Source organism: Mobula hypostoma, chromosome 2 (assembly GCF_963921235.1).
Source record: "Mobula hypostoma chromosome 2, sMobHyp1.1, whole genome shotgun sequence".
NCBI lineage: Eukaryota > Metazoa > Chordata > Chondrichthyes > Myliobatiformes > Myliobatidae > Mobula > Mobula hypostoma.
In genome coordinates, this window is record NC_086098.1 from 57,038,367 (window position 1) to 57,061,526 (window position 23,160).

The 23,160-nt window shown below is 38.9% G+C and overlaps 1 protein-coding gene across 3 annotated transcripts in view; it reads left to right on the top strand.

The window, feature by feature from the left end:
• The window catches only part of nbas (NBAS subunit of NRZ tethering complex), a 322,014-nt gene that overhangs the window by 295,814 nt on the left and 3,040 nt on the right, over nt 1-23,160 (top strand). For 2 of the 3 annotated variants that reach the window (XM_063037332.1, XM_063037341.1), the window contains one exon: nt 8,200-8,328. In XM_063037332.1, coding sequence (XP_062893402.1) covers nt 8,200-8,328 — 129 coding nt within the window. Of the gene's footprint in view, nt 1-5,233; nt 5,372-8,199; nt 8,329-23,160 lie in introns of those variants that run through there. The other variant, XM_063037350.1, reaches the window with a different exon arrangement.

Sequence of the window (23,160 nt, forward strand, 5' to 3'; positions counted from 1 at the left end):
TATGAAAATCCTAAATTGTAATTTCCTGTATGATCTGAACCTTTATTTGTTGCAATTCAGTACGAATCTAGCATCTGAAAACTGGGTAGCAATGGAGTTATTGGCACCAGCAGCAGCAGGAATGTACACACCATGATCTGTCACCTTACGGCCTGACATATCCTCACTCTGCCATTCTGATCAATGAAGAATTGCAGATGGACACGCAGAGAACAGACTCAGGCATGCCTAAAAATGAGATGCTGTGTGAAGAAGCTTTTGTTATATTTCTGTCTATTTGCCTAATTTAGATTCTCTTGAAACCTCCAGGCAAACTCCTCATAATTTATTATTCTACCCGCTTTCATGTCGCTGGTTAACTGAGAAATATTACATTTGACTTGTTCATCCAAATCACTGAAGCACATTATGAATACTTGGGGCCCAAGCACTAATTCTTGTTACTCCAGTAGATACTACCTGCCCTCCCAACAAAGACCAATTTATTCCTACTCCTTATTTTCCCTTATAAAAGCCTGCAGCATTTTCTCCACTGCTGTTGTAAATCGACTGTAGTTCCCTGTATTCTCTTTCCTTATGTCTTTAAATTGTGGGGTTACATTGACCACCCTCCAATCTGCAGGAATCCATAATCTGTACAATATTGGAAAATAATGTATCCACTGTTCCCACAGCCACCTCATTCATAATTGTGAGATGCATGTTATCAGGTCTTGCTTTGGATTTCAGTTTAATAAATTTCTCCAACTCTGTTTTCTTCCTGATACTCATTTCCTTCAGTTCCTCTCCTTCCCAAATGTTCCCAAACATTTCTGGAAGGCTACGTGTATCCTTTTCTTTAAAGACGCAGCCAAAGTATTTGTTTAATTGTTCTGTCATTCCCACCGCAGTTAGATTACATTGTTAAGCATGACAGTGTTATAAATTACTCAGATCTGTCCTTTTCACAAAAAAATGAGGAACATCCAATCTAGGTAATTACCATCCATCCAGTCCTCAGTCAGACAGCAGCAAAGTGATGGAAGGTGTCATTAACAGACCTGTCAAGCACAATTAGTCATCACTTTTGGTTTCACTGTGGCCATTTGGCTCCAGACCTCATAGCAATCTTATTCCAATCACAGACCAGAAATTTGATATCCAAGGATGAGGGGAAATACATCAAGCTAGCACATGATTGAGTGTGGCATCAAAGGAACTTGTAAAACTAAAGTCACTGAACCTCAGGGGAGTAAATACTGTAATGGTCAGAGTTGTATTGTATACAGAAGAAGATGATTTGAATGTTGGAGGTAATTTATCCTGCAACTGGTCACTACTGCAATGTCTTTGTCCAAAATATCTTCAGGTGCTTCTCATGAACTTCCTTCTATTGTAAGTACGAAAGAGTGGATGTTCACTCATAATTGCACACTCTTCAGTTCTGTTCACTTCTTAACAAAGGCAGCAACCCATGCTTGTTTGTGGCAAGATTTAGATAACATTCAGGCATGGGGTGATATCAGCAAAACCTCTTGTGTTTTTGTAACATTGCCTGTTGCCCTTGTTACAAATGGCCATCTCCAAAGTGTGCATTGAACCACCTATCCAAGACACCAATCAGGACTAACCTCCCAACGATCATCCTAAACATTAATTCTCTACACTAGTGACTGTCGTAAGTGCTATCTACAAATTGCAATGTTGTTTCTCACCATTGCTATTCCAACAGTACATCCTAAGCCTTGAACCTCTAACGGCAAGAAGAGCAAGAGCTTCAGAAGCAAGCTAACTCTTGACACCAAATGTTTCCCTCCAAGTCACACAGCATTCTGACTTGGAAACATATCACTGACCTTTCATCCACCCTGGATATAAATCCTAGAACTCCTCTCCAAATAGAACAATGTTTTTTTTAATATATGAAGCCTGCTTGCTGCCACCTTCCTGAGGGAAATTACAATTGGGGTATAAATATTGGTCTTGACAGCAAGGAAAATGAATAAATAGACATTAAAAAAAAGCTGAAGTCACAGCACTTAGAAAAGTTTGAAGTTAAGCTCTCTCAAGTGTGTATAATGCTAGTTGGTGCATTTGTCACTGAGAACTCAAGGCATCCTCTTGAGCTGTGACACCTGACACTGGTCTAAAACCAGAAGCTTCATCAAAGTAAAATATAGTTTTCATAGATCTGGGCAGCTGCACTGAAATCTCCAAAATGTTACTTGGTTGCTGTATAATTCTGCCATCAGTAGAATGAATAAGCAGCAGGAGTAAAAAATATTGGCAGTGATCCCAAATCTCAAATGTTACCTGCTATACTGGAGCTGCAGAAAGGACTCCTTACTGGAATCTTTTCTGAAAACTTGTTCCTAATGAACTGGCTTACAGTCCCTGTATCTCCTTTAACCTTCGCATCAGGAATTTTCTCCAGCAGAATGTATTCTCCACAAATGAGAAATCCAACTAAATTACATTATTGCTTTAAAATAAACTTTTTTGCAGTCTTTTTTTTCTTTTTAAGATGTATACGTACATAAATTGCTTTGGAAAAAAAAGAGAAATTTTTATATTGAATTGCTTCTGAAATTGAAATCACTGTATATCCCCTCTTAAAGGGGCATGGTGTGTCTTTAGATGCAGTATGATTTTTGCATGAGGAGGATGAGATAGGAAAATTACCTTGATAGCTGATTCTAGATTTAATACCATCTCCCCTGAGAACACTGAACTTTACACAGACTGTAATGAATCCTGTAGACTGTCAACAGAACCTTGGATGTGTGGATGGATTTTTGTCATGGTTGAGGGTAGAATGAGAAAATTCCAACATTTCATAGTTGGGAGAAATTTTTTAAATAGGTATAATTTTATACAAATTAATTGAGATTACATGTATTGCTTTTGTCATTTTTTTTATTATAATCAGGATATCAAACCAAGCAATGTCTATTGCTGTTTGGGCAAAAAAATGCTGTGTACAAAGTTATCCAAAATTCTACTTTTCACTGCTTATCTGAAATTCAGCTCCGGTGATCCATGTTTTCTTCTCTTGGTAACCTATACTGGCTCCCAGTTCTCTAATAGTACAACCCATCCTTCAACAACTTCTGCCAGCTCCTGCCCTTTTATCAGGTTGCACTGGTAGGGTTGCATGCTGAGTGAAAAACATTGGCTGGTGACCTTTGTTGGCAACAATCCAAGCTCTACCAATAGTGGTCTCTGCATCTGAGCTGCAAACAGCGGAAAGGCTCAGGTTAAATGAGACCAAGGGAAGAAATAGGGTTCTGTGGTCAATGTGCCACGTGGTGGATGTAGGGGGAGGGTGTTGGGGAAGAACTACTGTAGCGAAATGACCATTTAGGGATCTTTATTGTTCATGCCTGATTAGAACCTTCTAGCACCACATGATAGGAAACCTTACGTTTAAGACTCTTATCCTGGTTAAGATTCTTATTGCTATGCTGTAGATATTTAATTTTAGCAGTTCCGTAAAACAGGGGTCCCCAACCTTTTTCGCACTGTGGGCTGGTTTAATATTGACAATACTCTTGCGGACCAGCCGACTGGCGGGGGGTGGTGGGTGGGTGTTGTTCAAATGGGTTGAAAATCGCCTCAACATGTCTATTACAGTTAGGGTTGCCAACTTTCTCACTCCCAGATAAGGGAAAAAAGTAGCAGTCAAATCCCGGGACACTTGTGTTTACCCCAGGCAAGACTGCCATGAATATGAAGCCTTGCATGGGCACCTGTGTGCGCATGCGTGACGTGCCAATTTTTTTTCCACAAATCGGTTTTGGCTTGATCTTCCTGACTATACTGTACATATGTTATTTCTACTTTATATAGGCTGTGCATTTATCATATCATTCCTGCTTTTACTATATGTTAGTGTTATTTTTGGTTTTATGTGTTATTTGGTATGATTTGGTAGGTTATTTTTTGGGTCTGGGAACGCTCAAAAAATTTTCCCATATAAATGAATGGTAATTGCTTCTTCGCTTTACGCCATTTTGGCACGAAAGGTTTCGTAGGGACGCTCTACCTTAGCGGGGGAAATACAGGACAAGGGCGGTCCCGTATGGGACAAACCAACTTAGCCCAATATACGGGACAGTTGGCAACCCTATGTTCAAGTTCAACAATGTGTGACAGGGAATGAGGAAATGTGCAGCTGACTCGTATCGTTTCCTCGCATACCGGTAGCACATACTTTAAGGCCCAGTGGTTGAGGACCGCTGCTGTAAAAGCAGTCTGTACTGCTCTCAGCTTGTTTGGGTTTGAGCTGAGATAAGAAGCTTTGTTATTTAACTTAGGAATGTAAGTTGTCAATCAGGATGGTAGATTTTAGGAGGAGGTTCTAGAGGACACGAGCAGGAGCTGGAAGAAAATGGGGAAAAAGATGGCTGACAATGCTGTCCCTGTTGCACAAGGCACTTTGTGCAGATGAATGGCTTCAAGAAGGAAGAACTAATACTCCTGTGGGAGACCCATTTGTTCAAGATGTATTCTGAGTGACATTTGGGAGGTGGTGTGTGCTTCCACACAGATCGAGGGTTCAGCATGTGAGTGATGGACAAGTTCAAGATGAGCTCCAACTTAAGTGCACATTTGACTGTTTAAGAGTAATGAGCCCTTTTTGGTTTTTTTCTTTCATTTAATAACTGTTTGCTTAACTTAACATTCTTAAATTCTTTATAATGGTATGCAGTGTACGATCTGGTATTTCTGTTATTTGGTGGTAAGGTACAATCTAGATGGCTGTAGCTGAGTGAAAACATGGGAATAAACAGGATCTCTGGCTCAGAGGAAGTGGTGAGCATGAATGTTAGTATTGAGAGGGCTGTCCAATAGCAGCTACAGTTCAAGGTATATCAGCTGCTCATTATTAATGTGATAATAGATCAAAAAAAAAATTAACTTAAAACCAGTAACAGATCTGTTTCCATGCAGCTGACAAGCCAGTGACTGTTGGAAGGGTTGATGCCAATCTTTGCTCCAATCCACTCATCCTGATTGCCAACGCAACCCTCAGTAGCATTCACCTCTCTTTGAAATACACAAAAGTCTGCCTCACCTTCTTGTACCAGTGCTGAAGCTAACAGATGTGATTTTATTGGCTGAAAAGGCATGTTTTCTCTGCCTTGGGTCATCACCAAGTTAGCCTTGATTTTTTCTTTGTTGCTGAATTTGAAACTTGCAGACTTAGCAATGCACAACCTTACTTGACGTACAGTATTTTATACTATAAAAGGATCATCTGGGAATGACTGCACAGATTCATGCTATTAACGAGAAAGAAGCTGCTATTAAAACTTCACTGAAACATAACAATATTCAAACTTCCTTTAAGAAGATTTGATTGCACTTGAGAGATCAGGGTACAATCAAGGTAAGTTATTTGGTTTAATACCGCAAAATAATACTGTGCATAAAGATTCATGAGCTATAAAGCATTTTACTGTTTATATAAAATGTCTGGTGATAGAATTTGCAGAGAGTCTGTTTTATTCCCACAATATTCTGTAACAATAAAGAAAATTTAGGCTTTAGCATTGTCAGTCAAGTTGAAGAATAAACTTTGCAGGGGCAGATTCAATCACTGATGAAACACATAGCAATAGGTTCTTTGCAGGAATAGTTTTTCAGATGCTGGAAAATTGTAGGTTACCTGAGATGTTGCTATCTGGCCTACATTGCAGCCACTACTGTTGGACAATGGACCATTGTTGGTTAGGTCAGTTGTTCCAGCCCATTTAATTTATAACTGAAGTCCCTTCAATAGTCTACAGTTTTCTCCTTTGATGTCAACTTTGCTGAAAGTTTCTCACCAACTGCTCTTTCTGCTGAAGTTACCAAATTAATCTGACTGGACAGAAATCTTCAAGGAGCTGTGTCTCAGAAAGGCAGCATCCATTATTAAGGATCCCTAGCACCCAGGGCATGCCTTTTTCTCATTGTTACCATCCGGTAGGAGGTACAGAAGCCTGAAGGCACACACTCAGTGATTCAGAAACAGCTTCTTCCCCTCTGCCATCCGATTCCTAAATGGATATTGAACCCATGAACAGTACCTTACTTTTAAAATATATATTATTTCTGTTTTTGCATGATTTTATTCTATTCAATATACATGTACTGTAATCGACTTATTTATTTATTTTTACTTTTTTTCTTCTATATTATGCATTGCATTGAACTGCTGCTGCTAAGTGAACAAATTTCATAACACATGCCGGTGATAATAAACCTGATTCTCTTTCTGATTCTGATGTCCATGACAAAACACACAAAATGCTAGAGGAATTCAGCAGATCAGGCAGCATCCATGGAAATTAAAAAGCAGTGAACATTTTGGGCAGAGATCCTTCTTCAGGATTGAATCTTCTGCCTACAAACCTCTGTTCACAATTGTTCACAAGTTATGTCTCAAAACTGTTAAGGTATCTTTATTTAGTACATCTGACTATACCTGACACTGAAGTAACTGCAACTATTAAAAATCAAAATAAACTCTTTGCAAAGTTAAAATATGTTTTTAAAGATGCAAGGTTTTAAATACTTATAAAAAGGACATTCAAGCAAGCAGAAATATAATCATATCCAGATAATCTGCACTCAGATGAAAAAGCTGTACTAGAACTAATCTAGCTCAGATTCTATACATATTCTTTAGCATAAGAGCTGGAGTTTGCAAACATTTGTGCTCTGTCATTGAACTCCTTATGAAATCCAGCGGCAGATAAAGACAGTAAATCGTTCAGGACCTCCAGATGCTCAGTGTGTGCTGGCACTTGCTGAGTGAGTAAATAACATCAGATGGCCTTTGTGTCACTCCATCCAACTCCTCATCATCACCCTGTATGCTTCTATCTTAGCTTTACTGTCAGCCCTTTTCACTCTCTGTCTACATTCTATATCCTATACCTCTCATCCTCTATAATTTAAAAAAAAGTCATCAACTTTGTGGCAAATCTGCCAGCTTCTCAACTCCATCCCACCATTCTCACCTCTCTTTGACACACCAGCAGATTTATTTTGAGAAAGGTTTTAATCAGAGCTTTCAGCCTGATGATCTGTCCCATGAGCATCTTAGAATATATGAGTACAGGTAGTTTATAGATATGTGTGTGTGTGTAGATGTGTATGTATGTAAAGACTTTTTTAAATGCTCATCAAAATGATAGCTGTTCAGGCCAGGAATAAACCTCTGCAACACACACAGAATGCTAGAGGAACTCAGCAAGCCAGACACCATCTATAGAAAAGAGTAAAGAGTCAATGTTTCGGGCCAACATCCTTTATTAGAATTGGAGGAAAAAAAGATGAGAAGTCAGAGTAAGGAGGTGGGAGGAGGGGAGGAAGAAATACAAGGTAGTAGGTGATAGGTGAAACCGGGAGAAGGGGAGGGCTGAAGTAAAGAGCTGAGAAGTCGATTGGTGAAAGAGATGAATGAGTGGAGAAGGGGTTATCTGATGGGAGCGGACAGAAGGCCATGGAAGAAAGGGAAGAGAGGAGGAGCACCAGAGGGAGGTGATGGACAGATAGGGAAATAGGGAAGAGAGGGAAATGGGAATGGGGAATAGTGAAGGAGAGGTGGGAGAGAGGTACTTTTTCTGGAAGTTTGAATAAATCTCTTCCCATTTTAGGAAAGGCCTTCCTGGGCCAGATGAAACAGTCATTCCCAGATGTAATGTTAAGATCCATAATGTGATTTGTTTACTTAAATTCTCAAACTAATCGGTAGCAAATTAGATTCAGACATTGGAAGATCTGAAACTCATTTCACATTGGACCACTGAAAACAGCAGAAGTTTTGTGTTTGGTTTGAATATAAAACCAATTCACAAATTGGAAAATGCTGGATCTAATCTGCTGTGCCATTTCCTCATAAAGGCTTTGTTACAGATCCTGCTGTTTCTCAAAGCATTGTTCGTGTTTTCAGAGTAAGGGAGACTTGAGTTCATTCATCTTTTAATAGAGCATAATAATGAATCATAATAATGAGGGTGGATTGCTAATGATTTAGTTCAAGGACAAGATTACTGGGCAGTTTAACTCTTGGTAATCAATAGATAATTATCACAAAACTAACCATTGACATTTTATTTTGCAGTTGTCTTCGTTATCTAATATATAAAATATGATGAAAGTGAAGAGAAGCAGAGTGAAAACCTGTATTTGTTTTGTTTAACTGAAGACCTTTGTGTCCTTCCACAGTATGTGAAACAAATTTATATTCTGCTTCTGGACCAATCCATCCTACTGGCAGCATTGAAACTTGGAATAGAAACTGATAGCCATGAGCTGCAGACACTAGCAATGGAACAGTTAAAATCTGTCCCTCAGGTATGGACAATATATTTTAAATCTCTTAAATCTAGTGTGTGGTGATGAACTAGATATTTTATCTAAAACTTCAAAAATAAATTTAAGAATCATATTGCTCAGTAGATTCCCTCATAATATTTATACAAAAGATTAAAATTGCAGAAATTTATCTGCAAAAACATCTCAATGTGATGTAAGAAGTATGACATACCCTTGGCGGTCTTGGTACTGTTCTTAAACAGTAACTCAAATTTAATATTTCAGTGGAGTAAGATAATTGGGGGAGAAAAAAGGTTTGTCTCTTGCATAATGAATAAGATAATTGAATTTCTGCAATAAATGCCAGCATACACTGTGCAAAGCAAGATTAGTTTGGAGATCAGCCTGGCTTAGTGTGTAAATTGATCCTTCAATTTGTTTTTCACTATAAGGATTGAAGGAAGTACAAGAATTATTACCACTTTAATTTTACAATGTTTTTAAATATCATGTTGGAATTCATCCAATCCAATCCCATGGTTTGAAAAGAAATTGCCAGCAGTTGACTTAGGTGGTTTAGTTGGGATTGCAATTGGTTTCATTTAGAAGGATACCTGTTGGTTACCCATCATTTAAGCAAGTGGCTAAAAGGCTGTTCTCCCATTATATAAAGGTTGCTTGCTGGGTTATTGTACAGAATAATATGGGAAGGAAAAAGCAATACAAAGTCCAGCTCACTTAAACTAAACCTTTCAAAGGTTGAAAGACGGCTGCACATTATGCTTTCATGGATGGAGAAATGCTATGTGTTACTAAATAGCCTGTAAGCACAAGGAACAAATGCATCTGTTAAATTCATTAAGTCAAAAACAAGTTTGCACATAATAGAGATGAAGGGAAGTGAACTGTTTAAATTGAAAAAAATGATTGCAAATACCACACAGATGAAGTTATGCAGTTGATGTTGCCATTTTTTGGCATTTCATATACATTGTTTTTACTAGTACATCTTCATATTATCTACTCAAAGTGGTTTAATTTTTTTCAATTCAATGTATGGTGTATGTTGCCATTGACCAAAAATGGTAATGCAAATATTGCTTATGTGGCTGAACCTATTACAACATTTGTACTTCTGTGCAAGTTCAGTTCTGCAGTGGAATGCATATGCAGTAAACTTTTACTCCATCACACGCGGAATACATCAGATTTCAAAACATGGAGAATCTGACACAGTGCAGTACTTTTATTAGATGATGGGATGTGCAGCTATATAATCTGTGTAACCAGTGATGGGCAATAAAAATAAGCTAGGAAAACTCTTGAAGTACATATTTTTCAAAATCTTTGCTAAATCTTTCATTTAAAGGTGCACTCTTACAACATAATATCTTCTGAACATGACATTGAGTATTACAAACAACCTGCTGGACAAACTCTATGAGACAAGCAGCATCTGTGGAAGAAAAGGAATGTCAATGTTCAAGTTTAATTGTCAATCAGCCGTACATGAATACCTATGGATACAGCCAAATGAAACATCATTACTCTAGGGCCAAGGTATGACACACAGTACCAACAGTTACACACAGCACAAAAGCATATATAAGCTAGCAAGCATATATATCAGTAAAATACAGTCAAATAAATAAAATATAGTCTAAGAATATTGCCGATAACTGCAGTTGAGTACAATATGGCTTGTCTTCTGCCAAGTGAACACTAGAAGGGAGCACTGACTCCAGTTTAGACACTGCGCCACGCCACCTCTGGTGGAGTGCAACGACTCCACCGCTCTCCTGGGCAGCTGTAAATAGGTGATCCCACGCCTTGAGGCCTAGTTCTTGCTATGACCAAGGCCACGCATCACCCCTGCTGTCCGCCAAAAAAAAATCTGTGAATTGTCAACATTTTGGGTGGAAATCCTGCATCAAAACTGAGAATCACTGAGCTCTTCCAACAGATTCACAAACGAGGAAATCTGCAGATGCTGGAAATCCAAGCAACACACACAAAATGCTGGAGGAATTCAGCAGGCCAGGCAGCATCTGTGGAAAAGAGTACCGTTGATGTTTCAAGCCAAGATCCTTCAACAGGACTTCCAACAGATTGTTGGTTGCTTCCGATTCTAGCATTTGCAGCCTCTTGTCTCCATGATATTTGAGTGTGACGGAAAAGTTGTCACACATTTTAAAATAGCTGCATTTGGAATACTGTTACATTTCAGAGTATAGTTATCATTTTGTCATTCTACATGTTTAGCTCAAATAATTACCAACAGTTACTCATATAGCAAAAGCTGACTAGTTGTCAGCCTAAAATTCAACAAGGAATGTTCAAATTCAATGCATTATAGATAAGCAATTGAATTTCCTTTTAAACCCATATTGTTCATTCTACTGGTTAGAGACTGAGTGCTCAAAGGGACATGTATGAGAGCGATACGAGAGAGAGAGAGCGAGCGCGCAAAGGTGATGACTTAAAAAGTAGTAGTAAAAGAGTTGATAGGGACATACTTGGGAATACTTAGTGAGAGGAAGAAGGAAGGGAGAGTAAGAAGACAATAGAAGTAAGTCAATCATAGAGATCAGATGTTTTTGAATTTCTGCACTCTACAATAGAGTCAAAATCAATCCTGCTGCTTTTAGAAACATAAAAAACCTACAGCACAATACAAGGCCCTTTGGGCCACAATGCTGTACCGAGAATGTCCTTACTTTAGAAATTTCCTAGGGTTACCGACAGTCCTCTATTTTTCTAAGCTCCATGCAAACTTTTATCAATATTTAAAGAAAGTTTAGATGCACAGTTGAAGGATAGGGGTCCTGGTGATAAAGGAACAGAACAGCTGAACAGGGAAAGACTGAATCTTATTAAGATGAATCTAGGCTGGTTGGTCCTAAGAGCTTGCTTCTGTGTCACAATTTATACCAAATCATATCTTAACAGACAGTAGTTTGCAACAACAGGATTACTGTGCCCTCAGTGCATTGACTTGCATTGTTCTTGTTTATTCATTGAAGTAACCTTAGAATTTCACCTGGACGCATCCATTTCCTGCCAACATGTTTCTCCCTCACTCCTCCCCCATCTTTATATTCTTGCTTCTGCCCCCTTCTTTTCCAGTCCTGATGTAGGGTCTTGGCCCGAAACACCAATTGTTTATTTCTCTCCATAGATGCTGCCTGACCTGCTAAGTTCCTCCAACATTTTGTATGTATTGCTCAAAAGTTAATGACTTCCATTTCTACTAACATGTAAAATTATTAACCGAAGTTAGCATGTGAAACATCTCAAAGTTACACTATCATTTAACTCAAATTCTGGCTCTTGGTCCATTGACTCTGATAATTTGGATAAGCTACAAATCCAATGCATGATCAAGGTTGCTATAGTTAAGGGAGAATATTTTAAGTGCCCTCCGAAGAAGACACTTCCTAATGTAGTAGATTTTATTCTTTGTTAAATGTTGACAATTAAGATGATCCTGTACACATAAGGGTAACCTTAAGACCATAAGATAGAGGAGCAGAATTAGGTCATTTGGCCCATGGAGTCTGCTCCATCATTTCATCATGGCTGATCCAATTTTCTTCTCAGTCCCAATCTCCTGCCTTCTCCCTGTATCCCTTCATGCCCTGACCAATCAAGAATCTATCAACTTCTGCCTTAAATATACATAAAAACTGAGATCATTGAATCATAATACAAGCGTATTGATTTTAGTATTTTTAAAGATGGAATTTGCCCAAGTAAGTTTTGGGATTAGCAGACCTTGCCAACTTTATGCAGTGTACCATCTGTTTCAGTCATCCTAACACTTTGATTCTTAGGAGAATTCAAACAAAACTTTTCTGCTAACATTTGAAAAGGATGTTTTTTTAGCTGCAGTACATTCAGCAAGTAATTGCTGCTTAATTCAGGTTAATAGTTATTTGCAGGAAAGTGAGTGAACAAAGGAATGTGGTGATAAAATTAAACACAACAGATGTAGGAGCAGCTTTAACATAGAAGCTCTGTGATGTATTGCCAAAATTATTGAAACAAACTATCAATATTCAAGCAAGTTTAGATGAGCAATTGAAGGGAAAGCGGTTCCCGTGATAATGGGAATGTTACGTGGATTAGGATTCTATCAATCTGATATGCTGAGTGTTTTCTGCACTCTTTTTTATTTCAGCACCTGTATCTTTTTGATTGTCATTTAATACTTATTCATTAAAGAAATTATTTTTAAACATTATATCATTAAAACATTTGCATCTTTTAATGCAGTTCAAGATCCTTTTGATGCGTTACAGAAAAGCTGTCAAAGCAAATTTGACACTGAACTACAGAAAAGAGGAAGGTTTTAAAGATGTTGTGAAGGTGGAAAGAGGTAGAAAGATACAGCATTTTTAAGAAAGGCATTTCACTGCTTCTCCCTCCATCTTTTCTAATATAATTATCATCAGAGTAAAAAAATTGATATTACAGTTTGTTCCTAGTTGAGCAATTGGATTATTACCATGCTATAGCTCAAAGGGATCGAATCCTGAAGAGTCTGCTGTGCATCTACGTGCTTAGTACTTCCTAGTAATGTTATTAATTCAAAATGCAAAGATGATAAGCACTTGTAAATGTTTGCTAGCAATTACTTGGTATAAAGGGTAGACTGAGATTTATTTTCTTGTGACAGTTGTTTGAAGACGAGATCCAACATGACACAGGTTTAGTATTCAGCATTCAGTGTTTTGCTTTGAAAAATTAGTCAGTATTTGCTCTGAAAATGTTAGGTTATAAAAGCATTACTAGTTTTCCCACATTTCTGTTCTTTGTAATTATTGAACTAACACTTTTTATTTGGGAAGCACATAAGTTTTGAAAACACTTACCAATAAAAAAACAGCAGAATTGGTTACAAAATGGAAAACATAAGTACTCATATTTGATTATTATAGGATACTGAGCTGAATGTTAATATTTATGTTAATGTAAAATGAAACATGTTTTCCTTGATAATATGACAATTTTTTGAGTTTGTAAGAAGAAATTCTGAAAGTATAATTGAGCAGCATACTTAAGTCAAATCTAATCTGATATCAGGAGTATCTTGTGGGCAAATCCTTCTTTCAAGCACATTGCTTATGCAGCTTCTTGCTTTTACTTAAAGAGCTTATGGGGTCATTACAATTCTTGGTTGTTTGCCTTTCTACTGATTTATGAAACATTGCAGATGATTCCCTTCATTATTCAGAAAGAGTATCATTTTTCAGTTACATTATGCAAATTCATGTATAAACAGTAGTTGGGAAATTAGGGGAAAATAATATGGAGGAATAAAGATGTAACAGATTTGCTGAGAAATTGCATAGGGCTGGGTTAATGAAAACACTGAACCAAAGCAATGTCCGGAAACTATTATTTCATTTCTTTTACGCAGTTTCAGTAACAATGCTTTTTTAAATTTAACTTTAATATTCCTCTTTTAGCCTTCAATAAAGTTGCACTAATCGTGATCATTCTTACTTCACAAATCATGATTTTCACTTTTTTAATACAGTGTTGTTGTGACCGCACTTTGGAGTTTATGTGCAGTTACCAAAATTATGTACTTGTTTTATAAGGTTAGGAGAGTGCAACCAAGAATCAATATTCTGCTACATGAGAGATTAAGTATACCAGCCTGTATTTTTCTGGAGTTTAGAAGAATGAGAAGAGAAATATTCAAAATTCCTCTAGGGTTTCATAGCTTGGATGAAGAGAAGATTTTTCACTGAGTCTACAAATTGGGTTGTGGGGATGCGGTGTCATAGTCTCATTTTAGAAAAGGGTTGGATTGGTTTAGGACTGAAATGAGGAGAAATGTCTTCATTCAGAAGGTGATGAATCTATGGATGTCTGTGGAGGCTTATTTATTGAAGCACAGGTTGATAGATTTCTGGAAATGCAAGGGAAGAGTGTTGGAAAATCCAAGCTTTTAGAGAAACAGTATACTAGCAAGCTGCCTGGGTTGGAGGATAAGGAGGAGTTGAACAAACAGGTCAAACAGGTTGTTTTCTCTGAAGCAGCAAAAACCGAGGGAGACCTGATAGATGTTTATAAAATCACGAGAGGAACTGATAAAGAAGGCAGCTGGTATCTTTTCCCCAGGTTCAATATGTCTAATGCTAGAGGGTGTGCATTTAAAGTGAGATGGGCAAAGATCAAGGGAGGTGATAGAGGCATCGGGCAAAGAATGGAGGGATATGGACCACATGTAGGCTGAAAGGATTAGTTTAATTGTCATTAGCTTAATTTGTTCACCTGAGGTATTTAATTGACTCCATGCCTCCTCTTTTGGGAGAGCATAAAACAATATGTACTACTTTCTGAAGACATGGAAATGTCCCAATATCACAGTGAGACAAATTGTGCTTGAACCATTGTGTATATATTAAAAAATGAAATATTTCTAAATAAATACAAGAATCAGCAAGTAATTTGAGGATGTGACTAAACACATTGATGAAGGTAGAACAGTAGATGTAGTGTATATGGATTTCAGCAAGGCATTTGACAAGGTACCCCATGCAACGCTTACTGAGAAAGTAAGGAGGCATGGGATCAAAGGAGATATTGCTTTGTGGATCCAGAACTGGCTTGCCCACAGAAGGCAAGGAGTGGTTGTAGACAGGTCATGTTCTGCATGGAGGTCGGTGGCCAGTGGTGTGCCTCAGGGATTTGTTCTAGGACCCTTACTCTTCGTGATTTTTATAAATGACCTGGACGAGGAAGTGGAGAGATGGGTTAGTAAATTTGCTGATGACACAAAGGTTGGGAATGTTGTGGATAGAGTCGAGGGCTGTCAGAGGTTACAGCGGGACATTGATAGGATGCAAAACTGGGCTGAGAAGTGGCAGATGGAGTTCAACCCAGATAAGTGTGAGGTGGTTCATTTTGGTAGGTCAAATATGATGGCAGAATATAGTATTAATGGTAAGACTCTTGGCAGTGTGGAGGATCAGAGAGATCTCGGGGTCCGAGTCCATAGGACACTCAAAGCTGCTGTGCAGGTTGACTCTGTGGTTAAGAAAGCATACGGTGCATTGGCCTTCATCAAGCATGGGATTGAGTTTAGGAGCCATGAGGTAATGTTGCAGCTATATAAGACCCTGGTCAGACCCCACTTGGAGTACTGTGCTCAGTTCTGGTTACCTCACTACAGGAAGGATGTGGAAACCATAGCAAGGGTACAGAGGAGTTTTACAAGGATGTTGCCTGGATTGGGGGGCATGCCTTATGAGAATAGGTTGAGTGAATTGGGCTTTTTTCCCTTGGAGCGACGGAGGATGAGAGGTGTATCAGATGATGAGAGGCATTGATCCTATGGATAGTCAGAGGCTTTTGCCCAGGGCTGAAATGGCTAGCATGAGAGGGCACAGTTTTAAGGTGCTTGGAAGAAGGTACAGAGGAGACTTCAGGGGTAAGTTTTTTACGCAGAGAGTGGTGAGTGCGTGAAATGGGCTGCCGGCGATGGTGGTGGAGGCGGATACGATAGGGTCTTTTAAGAGACTCCTGGACAGGTACATGGAGCTTAGAAAAATAGAGGGCTGTGGGTAACCCTAGTGTATTTCTATAGTAAGGACAAGTTTTGGACTCACTTTACACCGCACGCTGTCAGAGCAGTGCTTCCAGGATAATCAAGGACACGGCCCACCCAGCCAACACACTTTTCGTCCCTCTTCCCTCCGGGAGAAGGCTCAAGAGCTTGAAGACTCGTACGGCCAGATTTGGGAATGGCTTCTTTCCAATTGTGATAATACTGCTGAATGAATCCTGACCCGGATCTGGGCTGTACCCTCCAAATATCCGGACCTGCCTCTTGGTTTTTTTGCACTACCTTACTTTCCCTTTTCTATTTTCTATTTATGATTTGAATTTTTAATATTTACTATCGATTTGTACTCCAGGGAGCACAAACCACAGAATCAAATATCGCTGTGATGATTGTACGTTCTAGTATCAATTGTTTGGCGACAATAAAGTATAAAGCATAAATTATGTTCGGCACAGCTTTGTGGGCTGAAGGGCCTGTATTGTGCTGTAGGTTTTCTATGTTTCTAATTTTAGTTCTCTAATTTGATTGTGAGCAGTGAAATGCTATTTAGTGTTATATTTGTTGCAGTTTCTATCGTGGAATAATAATGGATTGATGCTAATATGAAAAACATTTTTTTCTTTTACTGAACTAACTCAACCAATACATCAGAACCTCAACCACTGAGGATAGCTTTCGTTGTTAAACATACTTCAGAATAAACAGAGTTGCATTAATTTCCCATGTGTAACCCATGGCCTAATCCAGAGATTTGCCAGCTATTCCTCTGTCCCTTTACAGTCTTTCTCTCCATGCTCACATCCCACAGAGCAGGCTTTCTTTGCTTCCAAATTCCTGCAGTGATTTGCTGAGAAAGCCTCAATATAAAAAGAGCAAATTAGCAGGCATGGATGAGGTACATGGATGGGGTGGAGATAGGAAAGTGCAAGCTGATGGAGAGCACCAAGAAGGCGACTGATTTGTTCCATCAAATTATTCCAGTAAAGTTGCCCTTTTAATACAAGATATTTGAATGTTCTACCTAAATCTGGACTCCTTAATAATGAAGCGATTGTGGGCACCTCATTATCTGCCACAATTTAAATTATGTAAGCATCTATTGAGAGTTGTTACCATGCACAAAAAAAAACTATGAACATTCATTATTGCTCAAATCTACCTTATTCCATTCAAATTTGTCAGTACTTGCAAGTGCAATGTTGTTAGTTCAAAAAAACATTACCTTAAAATATAAGGATAATGAGTATAAGGAAGATAAAGAATAGTTAATCAATGACATTAACTTGCTTATGCTTCCACTTAAAATTTACTTAGACTTGCTCAGCATAGATTGTTAATAATTATGAAATTCAAATGATTTATAGCCTGTCAGTTTTTTTTCTAAAACAGAAAGTTAATAAATTAATTTAATTACTTGGATTACAATGGTGGCACATACATGTTGAATGAGCAGCCTCACCTCTACTTTCTGTCCAGCCTTTCTCCAGGATTTGACCACAACAAAGATTCTATGAAAAAAATGATTGAGATCTCCTGATTTTGCTTCTAATACTTTCTATCCTAAAATGCACTGACAGCCATCAAGCAATGCCATTGAGAGTTACCTGTAAAGTTGCTGTAGAAGTACAGAACACACCAGAAGTTATACACAGAAGTGTCAGACCTCTCAGTAATGACTGGCTACTTCTTGCTGAGTTAAAAATCAGATGCACTTTCCATCTGGCTCCTCAGCAGTACCCCAGCCAGAAGTAGTGCATCTATCACAGTTCCATTAATTTGAGTCATGTTTCCAATTTCTTAATTGCAGTTTTAGCTTTCTGTTGCCTATTTCACTTTTTTATTAAAGTGCATTATTTTTTCAAATTAATTTCAGTATATTTATATATTTAAAAATATATAACAATATGTTTCTGACTATAAGAGACATTTTAAAACAGTGAAACACAAGCTCTACAAGGCTACCAAGAGAGTGCTGGGCCCCAAGGCCTCAGGGTATGCTTTCTAAATGTCCCATCACTGCCCGTAGCTTGCTCCAGTTGGAACTGACCATGGAACTGAATCCTCAAGATGATCAGGAGCTGCATAGTAAGATTACTGTGGCACAGGAAGTGCCCTCTTATTGCTCCCATCAAGGAGGAAGTACAGGAGCCTGAAGGCACACACTCAACAATTCAGGAATAGCATCTTCCCCTTTGCCATCCTATTTCTGAATGGACATTGAACCCATAAGCTCTACCTCCCTACTTTTTCTTTTTGTATTATTTATTTAATTTAACATTTTAATGTATATAGACTTACTGTAATTTAAAGAGTTTTTACTATGTATTGCAATTTACCTCTGCCTAACAACAAATGTCACAATATGTGCCAATGGTATTATATGTGATTCTGATTCTAATTGTGAGCTGATTCCTTAATAATACCTTTGGTGGTCAAAAACCTATTTCAGTCTTAAAATAAACAATTGGAAAACTTCTGTTACCATTGTAGAAGACAATCTGTATTCAGAAGTGATTCCCAGTTTCTGTCCTATAAAGCCTGCCCGATAATGTTGACTTCTTGACTTCCTTAACTTCTGCCCTCAAGGAGCGGAAATGTTTCTTTCTCTCAGTCACCCGATGAGTTCTTTTCAATATCTTGATAACTGTGGTTAGATTACTAAAAAAGTCTTCCAGTACTAAACAGACAGTTGGTAGAAAACAGTCCACAAACAAAACTGTTGCCATCTTTCGCCTCGCTGTGCATCATTATTTTTATATTCCAAAGTTGACTTAGTTATGGGTTGCAACAGCTTATCCTTTAGTAGTAATTCTCCTCCCCACTGTGCCCACAGTCTGCCGTCATCAACCTATATAGTGGCAGTAAGGCCTAATTGGTTTCTCCAGTTCCAGCAACTACTTTCCTTATTCCACCCTTCTTGCTCTTGTCCTCATTCTACACTGGCCCCACAAGACCCTTACTGAACATCCCTCAGAGTTAAATTATGCACATTGACTCCCCATGCTCAGCTTTAGTTTCCTTATCATTCATTTGGGTTCCTTCACCAATTTCATCACTCTTCTATCTGTCATTAATTTTACCATTGAACGTTCCCATAGGTCACTCTACAGACTAATAATACCCTATTCATCAAGAGACTGGATTTCTGAATCCATAATGTTCTCCTTGACAAAGATTTCCTATTCTCATTTACACTCAGTTGCCACTTGATTAATTACAAAAGGTACCTAATAAAGTGGCCAGTGAGTGTATGTTGTGGTCTTCTGCTATTGTAGTGCATCTACTTCAAAGTTCAATATGTTGTGCATTCAGAGCTGCTCTTCTGCACTGTTGCAACAGGTGGTTATTGAGTTACTGTCACCTCCTTGTCAGCTTGAACCAGTCTTTCCATTCTCCCCTGATCTCTCTGAACATGATAACCTGCCTCAATAACTATCATCCAGTAGCACTTACATCCACTGTGATGAAGTGCTTTGAGAGGTTGGTGATGAAACACATCAACTCTTGCCTGAGAAATGACTTCGATCCACTCCAGTTTGCCTGCAGTGGCAACAGGTTCACAGCAGATGCCATTTCATTAGCTCTTCACTCAACCCTGGAAGAACCAGACAGCGGACAGCAAAGATGCATACATCAGAATACTCTTTATTGGCTACAGCTCAGCATCCAATTCCATCATCCCCTGAAATCTAATCAATAAGCTTCAAGACCTTGGCCTCCATACCTCCTTTTGCAATTGGATCCTCAATGGATCCTTGACTTCCTCATTTGCAGACCCCAGTCAGTTTGGATTGGTAACAACATCTACATAACCTCCATCAGCACAGGTGCACCACAGGCTGTGTGCTTAGCTCCCTGCTCTGCTCACTTTATACTTCAGACTGTGAGGCTAAGCATAGGAGGGAGATTGAAAACCTGGCTGAGTGGTCCCACAACTGCAACAACCTCTCACTTAATACTGAAGTCATTAAAGGATTGGAGGTGGAGAGGGTCAGCAACTTTAAATTTTTCAATGTTATCATTGAGAGTATCTGTCCTGGGCCTAACACCTTAGTGCTATTACGAAGATAGCATGGCTGCGCTTCTACTACTTTAGAAATTTGTGAAGATTTGGCACGTCATCTAAAACTTTGACAAATTTCTATAGAAAATATAGTATGATGGAGAGAATATTGACTGGCTGTATCACAGATTGGTATGGGAAAAAACAATGCTTTTGAATGGGAAATCCTACAAAAAGTGGTGGCTACGACCCAGTTCATCATGGGTAAAGCCCTTCCCACCTTTGAACATGTCCACACAGAGCGCTGACAAAAGAAAGCAACATCCATCATTAGGGTCCCCCACTATCCAGGCCATGCTTTCTCTTTTCGCTGCTGCCATCAGGAGGTAAAGGTAAAGGAGCCTCAGGATTCACACCACCAGGTTCAGGTCAGGAGCAGTTCTCACCCCTCAACCATCAGGCTCTTGAACCAGAGGGGATAACTTCACTCGCTCCATTACTGAACTGTGCCCACATCTTATGGACCCACTTTCAAGGACTCTTCAACTCATGTTCTCGATATTTATTTCTTATCATTATGTGTTTGTTGTCTCTTGCATAATAATCGTTTGTCTATCCTGTTAGGTGTAGTCTTTCATTGATTCTATTGTGTTTCTTGGATTTACTGTGTATGCATGCAAGAAAACAAATCTCAGGGTCGAATATGGGGAAATATATGTACTTTACTTTGAACCTTGAGCTCATTAACAAAACATTTTCGCCCACAGGACTGCTACTTACTGCATGGCAGGACTTTCATATGCTGAAAGACTGGATCGACTGGCTTATACCTGCTGGAATTTAGAAGGTTGAGGGGGGATCTTATTGAATCATATAAAATTCTAAAGGGATTGGACAGGCTAGATGCAGGAAGATTGTTCCTGATGTTGGGGAAGTCCAGAACAAGGGGTCACAGTTTAAGGATAAAGGGGAAGCCTTTTAGGACCGAGATGAGGAAAAACTTCTTCACACAGAGTGATGAATCTGTGGCATTCTCTGCCACAGGAAGCTGTTGAGGCCAGTTCATTGGCTATATTTAAGAGGGAGTTAGATATGGCCCTTGTGGCTAAAGGGATCAGGGGGTATGGAGAGAAGGCAGGTACAGGGTTCTGAGTTGGATGATCAGCCATGATCATACTGAATGGCAGTGCAGGCTTGAAGGGCCGAATGGCCTACTCCTGCACCTATTTTCTATGTCTCTGTGTTTTTTCTTTGCATCATTCTCTGTAGGGCAGGGGTTCCCAACCTGAGTTCCATGAACCCCTCAGTTAATGGCATAAAAAGGGTTCGAAACCCCTGCTCTAGAGACTATTGTGCATGAATATCCTCGGAGATCAGCAATTTCTGAGATACTCAAACCACCCCGTTCAGTACCAACCATCATTTCATGGTCAAAGTCACTTAGATCATCTTTCTTCCTCATTTTGATGTTAGAAATGAACAACAACTAAAACCTTTGACCAGGTCTGTATGCTTTTATGCAGTGAGTTGTTGCCACATCATTGGCTGATTAGATATTTGCATTAACAAGTAGATGCCCTAATAAAATGGTAACTGAGTGTAATTGTCAAAAGACTCCAGTTCCTGTTGAATCCATGCCTTTGTCAAATTCAGCTACTCCCCAGACTAGCCTCTTGTCCTCTATCCTGGTGAACTTCCAAATCTTTTTCCTAGATAAGCATCATTCCTTTCACCAGACTTCCCATTTCAGACTTCTCACTCTCCTGTTCAAATCCCTCAATATCCTTACTCATGACAGTAATAGTAATGACATTCTATTTAATCTTTACCAATCTGAATCTGGTTTATTATCACTGACATTTCACTGTTGTGAAATTTGTTGTATTACAGCAGCAATGCAGTGCAATACATAGAAATTACAATAAATTACACTTAGAAAATATATTAAAAATGGTCTCAAAAAAGAGCAGTATATTGTACTAGTGTTCATGGAAAGCTATTCCTAAAACATTGAGTGTCTGTCTTCAGTCTCCCTATTGATTATAATGACACGAGGGCAGGTCCTGGATGCTGAGATTCTTTCATGATGGATGCTACCTTCTTGAGGCATCGCTTTTTGAAGATTTTCTTGATTTTGGGGAGGCTAGTGCCCGTAATGGAGTTGCTTGAGTTTATGACCCTCTGCAGCTTTTTCTTATCTTTTGTATTGGCTCCTCCACCAGACAGTAATGCAATCACTCAGAATGCTCCCCATGGTACATCTGTAGAAATTTGCTAGAGTCTTTGGTGACATACTAAATCTCAAACTAATGAAATGTACCTTCTTTATATTTGCCTAGGATAAATCTACTGTTATGTTAAAACCCACGAACCTGAAGCTTTTCATTCTTTCCATTGCTGACTCCTTGCTGAGAATTGCTGTGTGTTCTCTTGATTTCCCCTTCCTGAAATCCTCTATCAATTCCTTAGTCTTACTGACAATGAGTGTAACAACACCACTCAAGCAGCCAATCTATCTTACTCCTCTACTCCTCTTATCCTCATCTGAGATTCTGCCAAATGTCTCAGCCCTATACCCCAGAAAACAATAGGAAGGCCCACATAGTAGACAACTCCAGAAAGTTAGGGCACATGGAATCCGAGGTATGTTGGAAAACTATATCCAAAATTGGCTTGGTAATGTGAGACCGAAGGTAGTGACTGAGGGGTGTTTTTCTCACTGTAAGTCTGTAACTAATGATATATCGTAGGGATCTTTGTTGTTTAATATATATTTATATATAAAAAAGGATACAAGGAAAGTGGGTGGAGCAGATAAAATTTAATCCAGACAAGTTTGAGGCAATGAATTGATGTTTATTGAACATTCACGGATGCCATAGGTAAGAAAGCTCACCAACAGTTCTACTTCCTCAGGAGCCTGAATAAGTTAGGCGTGACCCATCATCTGTTACCAATATTTATTGATACACCAATAAAGTATTCTATCTTGATGCATAGTACGGAACTGCTTTGCACGTGACTGCAAGAAACTGCACAGAGTTGTGACCACAGCTCAGCACATCACAGAAACCAGCCTCCCTGTCTATACAGTACTTTTCAATATCCCAGTGAAGCAGACAGCATAGTTAAAGACCTTGCATATTCTAGAATTGTTCTCTTCTCCCCTTTTCCATCTGGCAGAAGATACAAGAGCCTAAATGCATGTACCACCAGGCTCAAGGACAGCTTCTATCCTGCTGTTCTAAGACTGTTGAATGGTTCCCTACCACAGTTAGATGGACTCTGA